The sequence below is a fragment of the Myotis nattereri genome (genome assembly GCF_964212035.1).
Source record: "Myotis nattereri genome assembly, chromosome: 3".
Lineage (NCBI taxonomy): Eukaryota > Metazoa > Chordata > Mammalia > Chiroptera > Vespertilionidae > Myotis > Myotis nattereri.
The window spans coordinates 212,699,070-212,708,765 of record NC_138077.1 but is presented as its reverse complement, the minus strand read 5'-3'; the positions used below and the strand labels follow the sequence as shown (position 1 = coordinate 212,708,765).

At 56.2% G+C, this 9,696-nt stretch overlaps 1 protein-coding gene across 1 annotated transcript in view; it reads left to right on the top strand.

Moving 5' to 3' along the window:
* Positions 1-459: 459 nt before the first annotated feature.
* The window catches only part of PER3 (period circadian regulator 3), a 36,124-nt gene continuing 26,887 nt past the window's right edge, over positions 460-9,696 (top strand). The window contains exons 1-6 of the mRNA XM_081086543.1: positions 460-688; positions 1,108-1,253; positions 2,066-2,181; positions 3,384-3,585; positions 7,342-7,390; positions 8,488-8,642. Coding sequence (XP_080942669.1) covers positions 486-688; positions 1,108-1,253; positions 2,066-2,181; positions 3,384-3,585; positions 7,342-7,390; positions 8,488-8,642 — 871 coding nt within the window. The 5' untranslated portion in view covers positions 460-485. The remainder of the gene's footprint in view (positions 689-1,107; positions 1,254-2,065; positions 2,182-3,383; positions 3,586-7,341; positions 7,391-8,487; positions 8,643-9,696) is intronic.

Sequence of the window (9,696 nt, the reverse complement as noted above, 5' to 3'; positions counted from 1 at the left end):
GGCAGCACCGCCCGCGAACTTGGGGTCCCCGAAACTTTGTACGTGAAGCTGCCCGCCCGCGCGCGCCTCACCGGGTCCCCTTTCTGGCGCGCTTCGGCTCTGCAGGGCTGCGGCGGGCAAGTGGTGAACCCGCGTCAGGCTTTGCGGCCGCCGGGGCCAAGGGTCCCCTCCAGGGCTCCCAGCCGGCGAGCCACAGCCGGTCTCCCGCGCCCAGTGGCCCGTTTCGCTTAACATTGGTCACTTTTCTCTCCCCCCCCCCCACCCCCAGGCTGGACCTCCCGTGAGCGGAGACACCCACGATTGTGTGGAAACACTGGAGAGAACCGCCTCCCGATGACCCGAGATCAGTAATCGCCCATTTGTGTTGGCCGATCGTTTCCCTATAGCAAGGGCGCATGGACCAGAGTGAGCAGTGAATTTCTGTCGCTGGTTACAAACTAGGAAAGAAGCAGGCAACAGGCTGAGACTGCCGCGAAGACCTAAGAATGTCCAGCAGTCAGTCTCCTGACTCCGGGGGGACTGAACCGGATGACCTTGCAGGACCCGGGGCCAGCGGCACCCAACCCCCTGATGACCTTGCAGGACCCCGGGCCAGCCGCCCCCGCCCCGAGGCCCCGGGGAAAGACTCTGATGACAGGTGGAGCCAGAAATACCAGCTTCGGAGCAAATATCTGGAGAGCCGCCACAGGTGATACTTACAACCTGGCTGGTTTGTTTTTCCTCGCCCGCCTGTTGTCAAAGGCACTGGAGGGTGTGTAGGTCTTTTTGTTTTGTTTGTAAGCAAAGCTAGGAGCAAGTTTAGGGCGGGAACTCGGGGAACCTGGAATGAAATGCTCTGGGAAGCAAGTAAATGACCGGAGAAGTAGATGAGGAGGGGTTCAGGAGTTTAGCTGCGTGGAGGCTGGGGTGGGAAGGGGAGTGGGAAATGTGTGGCCGCGTTCCCAGGTTCCGTGGCTGGCATTGTCCCACCTGTAAGACAGATAAACCTGCGCACTCAGACTTGCTCCACGCTAAGCGCTTAGAAAGTTGCTTGGCACGTAACAGGCTGTTCAGTAAAAGCTTGGCTGTTGCTGAAATGGAAAGCGTGAGTTTGTTTTGATCTTACAGCGAACAGCAAGACCGGGACAGAGTTTCTGAAGAACTGATCATGGTTGTCCGAGAAATGAAAAAATACTTCCCGTCGGGGAGACACCGTAAACCGAGCACCCTGGATGCCCTCAGCTATGCCCTCCGCTGTGTGCACAGCGTACAAGGTAAACGAGCCGGAGCGCACGGTCCCAGGGACGCCCTTGCCCAGGGACCGCAGCCAGGCCCGAGGAGCTGTCAGTGTGGTTGCCGTCACAGAAGCGTTCTGAGATTTTCATGGTGTTTTAGGGAGGATGAGCGAGTCCATGAGGGTCTTAGGCTTTCATTCTGGGAGACCCCGATTTGTGCAATAGCGGGGTGCAGTGTTGTGCGTGTCTCTCGCAGGAGAGTCGAGTTTAGCACAAGCACATTTTGAAGGAGCGTCGCCTTCAAAAATTAAGGGGAAAAATACATTTGGGGGAAAATACATTTGGCTAAATACCGGTTTCACACTTTCCCTGCCTCACACATACTTTTAAAACGCACTCCTGACAGTACCAGGAGTTTACCAAATTACGAAGGCGCAGTTATAAACACTTTTTCCTTTCGATCTCTGACTTTTCTTCTCACGGGATTTCGTAAAGTGCACGATCTCTAGCCCAACCTCAGGGGCTACGTATGTGACGCGTGGCTCCGAGGGCCGGAGTAACGCTTCTGTCGTGGTAACGCCCTGTGTGTGCATTTGGAATGCTGGGGCTCAGTCCCCCCTTTAGGACCTTCAGTGTTCTGTTCCTTGCGAACTAGAACATGCAAGATTCCTAAAACTCAAGATCTTAAGTTTGCACAGCGATAGGTATTTCCGGTGAAAGCAGAAAGTGACCTGGTTTCGAGGAAAACACGGAGGTGTCCTCTTGAGAAACGCCAGCTTTGCTCGTCAGAAACGTGGTTTCCTGGAGCTGCTGTGTTCACTGGACTCCCTGTTTATTTTCCTGTTTCTCAGCAAGCAGTGAGCTTTTCCAGACTCGCAGTCCCCATGGAGCGCCTCAAGCAGATGTGACCACGTACAGTCTTGGGGAGCTGGCCTCCATGGCTGCAGAGCACACTTCCAAGAACACAGTAAGAATCCGCGCATTTTGCCATCTCCTCCTGGGGGATTTTCCTGAGCCTGATCTAGACACAGATTTTAAAAAACAATAACCAAGAGTGGCAATAACCATAGCTGGAGGTAAACAGGAGGAGAAAACTGCCCGAGAGGCCCCGTGTCGCTGCCCCGGCCCTCGAGGGGAGCAGGTCCCTCGCAGGGAACAGGTCTGCGGGCAGGAAGCAGCGCAGGTGCACTTGGCTTCGCCTGGGTCCTGAGGCGCCCCCGTCTCCTTAGCATCCCTGAGTTCTCCCCCAGACAAAGATAACACCGCAGAGCAGTGCCCTGCGTTGTATTCTAATCTCCGGATTGTTAATTTCTATTTATATCATTCTTAATTCCAATACCTACTCCTTCAAGTTGTAACAACTGGATTTCACAGGTGAGTCAAGATGATGCTGTCGTTTCTTTAAAAATGTTGGAAGAGACATGTAGTATATCCCTTTTGAATCTCTGTTGACAGAATAACGTCACCTCGTGTTTTGTTGATATGCTGGAGGCTACTTACCTTTATGTTTAGATCTCAACACAATTGCAACGAATAGGTTTTCTAATATCGGGACCTGAGCTACCCCTGATGTCGCCGCAGTGCTTCCATTACTGACTGGTGTGCTCATAGCACATAGTAGGTGCTGTTGAGATTTAAGAAAAGGAAGTGTAAGGACACATTTCCCCTTGCAGGTCTTTCAGATCAAGCGAGGGAGGAGGACGTAGGCCAGGCTAGCAGCGGCGGCAGCAGTGGTGGTTAAGCTAGGTCCTGTGCATGTCTGTTGTCTCACATTCGAGAACAGCTCTTAGGTGAGGAGGCTGGTGAAAGGCCACACCCTGGAGGTGACTCTGGAGCTTGGTCTGAAGCCTGGGCTGTGCTTTGGTGAAGAGGAGACAGCCTCCAGGTGTCGGCACCGTGTGCACAGGAGGAGGGATCGGAGCCGGCGTAGACGCAGTGGAGGGGTGCTTCGTCCTGTAGAGGGAGCTGCCGTGTTTCTTGGCCCAGAAATCAAACCTTCAGAAGGCTTTGCGGTGACAGTTAAAAGTACATGTCGAGAGCTCTGTTGCGTCTGCAGGACATGTGTGTCCTGAGCTATTGATCACGGTAGAAATCTAGGAGAATTACCTTTTGGGGGGCCTGCCTAGTAAGTATCTCAATATTTGCATTTGTTTTCCACGCTTTCCACAGGACACCTTCGTGGCCGTGTTCTCATTGGTGTCTGGGAGGGTGGTGCACATCTCCGAGCAGGCGCCTTCCGTCCTGAACTGTCGGAGAGAGTCCTTGGCGTCCTCTCACTTCGCGGAGCTGCTTGCCCCTCAAGATGTGAGGATGTTCTACACGCACACGGCCCAGGCTCAGCTTCCCGTCTGGAGCAGCTGGACCCAAAGAGGTAACGGCCGTCTGTACATGTCTCCCCGCCTCCTGGAGGTCGCGCTCCTGCCCCAGAGGCAGCACAGAAACCCACACATCATTCAGAACAGGCAGGCGGAACGGCTTTTCTTTCTTCCTTCCTTATTTTAAAAAGCAGCGTGTGATGACAATAACACTTTAAATGCTTCTAAAAACATAGAGATGCAGTAAATTTGCTTTCACGTAGTCCAGTTGATTTCATAGAGTATAAATCATAACACAGCTTGATCGCCACAGCCTGCGTAGCAGGTTAGTTGCTATAAAGGCTCTGCTTCTGGGAAGTGAATGGAATTAAATGTTCTTCCTCTTATATTGGCTTCATCATGTGTGAGCTCTGCTTTGGAGAGAAGCTCCTGAGGGTTAGCTTTCTTCTCCCGCTTTTCTTGTCCGAACCAGTTCAGGAATCTCATTACTTTTTCTTCTGACCTGGGAGGCCTGTTTGCCATTGATTGTGACGTCGGTCCTGTGTGGTCTCTGAGTGACCCGTCATTGCTGCTTTTCGTCTCCCTTCCACGCCGCGCTTTGTGGAGGGTCTCCTACAGAGCTCGCTATAGATGGCCCTTCTCTGTGGTTTCACTTCTTGTAGAAAAGCACATGAACAGAACTGGCCGCTGCCCCTCTCACGCGCGGCCGTGGTGTGGGCACGCTCGCTGCTGTGAAGCGTCTCCGAGCCTCTCCTGCGAGTGGAGCTCGTGTCGTCCTGGTTTTTAACCAGGGCAGTCTCGCCGGCTTCTCTTTCCAGGCCCAGGCCGTGGCCCGTCTTTAACGCACAGACGGTGTGAGCCGTAGAACGCACACCTGTCGTCTGGCTTCCTCCTGGCTCCTCCCCTGTTGCCATCACACAGCAGCACTGATTTCCTTCCTCTTCTGTCCTGAACGCGTGCGTTCGGCCTTTCATTGTTTATAGTGTTTCTCTGCGTTTATTAGTCACTTATTCCTCCCGTGAACATTTACCCACGATCCCCGTGGGCCGGGCCCCGGCCCAGGTGCTGCAGTCGAGGCGGGAGCAGAGCAGCCAGAAGTGTCTGCTGCTCGCTCGCGCGCGTTGCCCGTGTGCGCCTTCCTCTTCGCCGGTGGAGTCTCCTCTCTCCAACCTTTTCCTCCTTGCTGACCGCTTGCTGCTGTGGGTTTCCTCTCCTTGTAACAGCCGAATGTGGCCTGAAATTGTCTTGTAACTAACCCTTCACTTCCTCCACTGAGCGGACCTCCGCCTGGGGCAGTGACGGCGAACCTTCCGAGCTCGGCGTGCCAGCATTTTGAAAAACCCTAACTTAACTCTGGTGCTGTGTCACATAGAGAAATTTCTTGATATTTGCAACCGTAGTAAAACAAAGATTTATATTTTTGATATTTTATATATTTAAATGCCATTTAACAAAGAAAAAAACAAAAAAAAGTTCACGTGTCACCTCTGACACGCGTGTCATAGGTTCGCCATCACTGGCCTAGGGCGCTCCCTGCCTTGCACTTCTGCCCGCAGACCTTGAGCTCTGCCTTCTGAGCGCAGCTGTCGAGTCCCCAGCTCGTGGGCTGTGCCCGCCCGCGCTCCTCGCACCTGTCCCTCCCTCTGAGCTCATGGGACATGACGGGCCGTGGGAAGCCGCCCCGCCGCTGCTCTCACCGTTCGGCCTGCGGTAGAGCCTGGTTCACTTCCCCTTGTCGTGCCGAGGAGCCGACCACGGTTTCTTTAAATGCACCCAGAAAGGAGAAGTGGCACCCACCGCCGAGGGCCTGTCTGTGCCGCCGCCTGGGCGGCCCTGTGTCAGAGACTCCAGGGAGGGGGCTGCGGCAGGGGCTGCGGTCACGGAGAAGCGGGGCGGGGAGTCGCCTGCATGGAGCTCAGCGTCTTCTCTGTGCGAGAATCTCACGCCGGGACCTGGTGTGCGTGTGACACTGAGTCCTGTCCCTGGTGAACCTGGAGGCCGCTCAGCTTCTCGGTGTGCAGTGGCTTCTGACCAGCCCAGGCCAGGGCCGCCGTAGGGTCCCCGTGAGCAGGCGGGAAGCTGGGGGCTTCGCGCATCGCACAGCATCAGGGTCGTCGTAGTTGCCGTCTGCGGACGGGGACTGTGTGCCGGGGCTCTTCCTCCTGTTTTAGGGGATTTAATCTTCACAAGAACCTTGGGAGGCCTGGGCACCGCAGTATCCCCCGCTGACAGGTGAGGTAGCTGTTCTCTGGGGTCGGCGGAGAGGCAAATGTCAGGATGGGGTTAGCTGTGCACGAGACTGACGGGAGGGGCCCCGCCCAGTGCAGGGCTGCGCCTGTGGGAGGAGGCTGGGAGGAGCCGTCCTGGCCCCCACAGCTCAGAGCAGCTGCCGTGGCCAGGCAGCCACAGGGAGGGCCCGGCCGCAGGCGCGCATGGAGGAGGCTGCCTCCCTGGAGTGGCCGGCCTCGGGCCCCGCTGTGCACAGGCGGCGGCTGGGAGCGGCCTGTACCCCTGCAGCCAGGAGCCGGCCCCTGGCTCAGCCACCACAGTCACAGGCGCGGAGCAGGTGACTCACCGAGGTCACCGTGTCCACGAGCCCAGAGCCCTGCTCTTGCCCACGGCCCCGCCCACTGCCGGGCTGTCACTCACCGGGGAGCCGTGAGCAAACAAGAGCGTGCGACAGTGGCACCAGGCGGTGGCTCCCCTCCCGCCTGTGAAATCATCTCGGGACTTGGAGGGTGTTTGATCCTTGCCCACCGTCACCCTCCGTGAGCTCGTCTGCGCCTCAGCAGTGTCTGCGTTGAGACGGCAGCATAACCTCACGTCGCGAACTCGGCTGATGGCCGGGGTCTCTCACAGGGTCCCCCAGACGCCCTGTGAGAACTGTCTTCTGCTGTCGGGACTCGGCTCTGACTAAGTTGCCTTCAGGCTGGCAGTCTGACCGTGGGCCTGGGCTTGGACACGGGAGTCGTACTCACGGGCATTGTCCTGGTCACCGAAGCCCGTGTTCCGGCGCCTCCTGCGCCCCTTTCCCGGGAAGTGAGAAGACCTGGGCCTCTGTCAGGACTCGGTTCTTAGAATTTCCGTTGCCTGTGCTCCTTCGGTGCACAAACCTTCTCCTTGTTCCTAAACTCCGGACTTTCCCTCCAGTGAACACATGCCCAGAAGCCATATTCAGGGAGTTCCAACCAGAGGAAACAGCCAGCAAACCCCTGGGAGAGGCCAGCCCCTCCGCTGCCCGGAGTTAGCACAGTTCCTGGTAAACATTTCCGAGGGACCACGTCACAGATCGATGAAGTCCCTGCAGAAATCAGCGCAGTCGATGCGCACCACGGCCGCGATGGAGAGCGATGTGGTCAGCGACGCTGCCAGGGGGTCCCACCCAGACGTTCGTTTGCCAACACACGAGTCCTAAAGCGATCACGTCCCTGAACCCAGGAACACAGCTTTGGGGAATGTGTCCAAGGAAGGCGAGTGGGGAAGGAGGACTGTGTATCATGTGTCCAGGCGATCGCAGGGGACGCGGGTTCCCACGCAGTGGTGTAGAGGGTTATCGCACTGGCGGGGAAGGGAGGAGTTCGGCGGCGACGGGAACAGAGGGGCCGGTGGGAGGAGGGAGGACTGAGCCGGACCCCCACGGCCTCCCCCGGGGCTCCTGTTGGGAACCCCGGACGCGCCTGCACCTCGGATGGCAGGGGAGGCCCGTCTTCACCAGCGTCTCCGTCTTAAAGACAGTGTCTTGTTGGTGCCATGAGGACGGCTGCTCTGCGGTCGCCCTGCGGGTGCGTGACGGTCTGTCTTTGTCTCCGCAGCGTCGCGGTACGAACTGGCTCCCGTGAAGTCCTTTTTCTGCAGGATCCGGTGAGTGAGGGCTGCGGGGCCACGCGGCTCAGCCGCTTGGACTTGGCTCTTGGTCCTTTGGTGTTCGCCAGGCCTGTTGTGGAAACCAGAGCCAGGGCTTGGTTCTTGCCACAGGAGTTTGTCTTTTGATTGAGGGGAAGAAACGCCCCCTGAGAAGAGCAGATGATGATGCAGCAGGAGGAGAGGGGAAGGTCACGGCTACCCTGGGGGCGTAAGAGCCCCTGGTGGTTCAGGACACTTTTTTTTTTTTTATTCAGAGAGGAAGGGAGAGGGAGAGAGAGAGAAACATCAATGATGAGAGAGAGTCATTGATCACCTGCCTCCTGCACGCCCACACGGGGGATCGAGCCTGTGCCCTGACCGGGAATTGAACCGTGACCTCCTGGTTCATAGTTCGATGCTCAACCGCTGAGCCACGCCGGTGGGGCCAGTACACTTTCAGATGACCACTGTTTGGGTTCTTTTGTTTGTTTGTTTTTTGTTGTTTCATCACATTTAAAATTAATTTTTGACATTTTGAATAATTTGAAAGAAAGCAAGATAGATATATTTACAAGGATTTATAAGGTCCAGAGATACTAAACTAGAGGAAAATAGAACAACATTGTAACCCTTCATTTCTCATAGGAATTTTAGTGAATTTATTTTCCTCTAAGTTTACCAACACGTTACTGTTACATCAGTTACTGTTACTTTCACAATAAAATGTGGTGTCTGACGAGGCACTGGCACTGAGCCTGGCTGGCGCTGGGGGAGGAACCCAGCTGGAGACGGCCGTTGGGCCGTCTGCGCGTGGCTGGCACGGAGAGCCCTCGCCCCCAGCGGACGCAGGGAGTCCGGCGGGAGTTTCGGTGGGGAGGCCGGGGGGAGAGGCGTGGAGTGCCCGGTGCCCATCCCACACTCGCGGGCTCCAACAGCTCCACCAAACCTGCGCGTGCAGAGCGAGTGGCTGGACTTGCCCTTGGGTGCTGACATTTTAAACATTTTTCTTTTTCGGAAAATAAATTTACTTGTTTTAGATGGGGCTGTGTGTCTCAGAAATGACAGGGAAGCGTTTCCCAGCCGTTTCACTGGCTGAGCTATTCCTTCTCGTGCAGCGAAGGCGGCGGCCGAGGGCAGCGTTACGCCCCGTTCCGGGTGATTCCCTATTTGATTCACGTGCGGCCGCAGCCGGGGCCGGAGCCGGAGCCGGGGCCGGAGCCGGAGCCCTGCTGCCTCGCGCTGGCCGAGAAGATGCACTCTGGCTACGAAGGTGAGGGGGGAGGGGGGCTGTTATCGGCGGGGTCCTGGGGATGCCCGTTCGCTGCCGCGGGGACAGGCAGCGCGCCGGCCTTCGGCGTGGCCTGCACTCTGCGCACTGCGGCCGGTTTACTGACCCGGACGTCTGTGCGGTGCCCCCTCCAGGGACCGCACGGCCGAGGGCGCAGCAGGGACTTGCCGCGGCCGGCCCTCTCCTCTGCTGCTGCCAGTCGGCGGCCCTGTGCGCCCTCTGCTGCTGCCAGTCGGCGGCCCTGTGCGCCCTCTGCTGCTGCCAGTCGGCGGCCCTGTGCGCCCTCTGCTGCTGCCAGTCGGCGGCCCTGTGCGCCCTCTGCTGCTGCCAGTCGGCGGCCCTCTCCTCCTCTGCTGCTGCCAGTCGGCGGCCCTGTGCGCTGTCTTGCGTGAAATAGGAGCATGGACATGGTTGCACAGTGCGGTCACAGGAATGGCTTTATGCTTTTAAAGTGTTTGAAACCCCTGGTTTCTCCTGTGTGTAAATAAGCGCTTCAGTGTGGCTTATGTGTCCTGATGGCAGAGCTACATGCTTATGTTCTGTGTGAGTCAGAAGCAGCTCCCACTGCAGTCAGACCTGCTGGACCGTCCTGTGCCGAAAACTCACAGAGAATGAGAGCCACAGGGCTTCTGGGGAAATGAAGTTGGGGGCACAATGCTCGAAGAATTAGCCACACGTTAAAAATAAGACAGAAGCCTATGAAAATGATAACAATGATTAAGACATGAAATTGGTGCAGCCACTATGGAAAACAGTATGGAGCTTCCTCAAAAAATTGAAAATAGAACTGCCATATAACTCAGCAACTCCCCTTCTGAGTGTATATCTGAAGAAATTCAAAACATTAATTTGAAAAGATAATATACATCCCTGTGTTCATTGCAGTATTGTTTATAATAGCCAACATATGGAAGCACCCTAAGTGCCCATGAACAAATGATTGTATAAAGAAGATGTATATATATCTTCTATATACATAAAAGCCTAATATGCAAATTATCCCCTCAGGAGTTCAGTTGCTCGCTATGATGTGCAC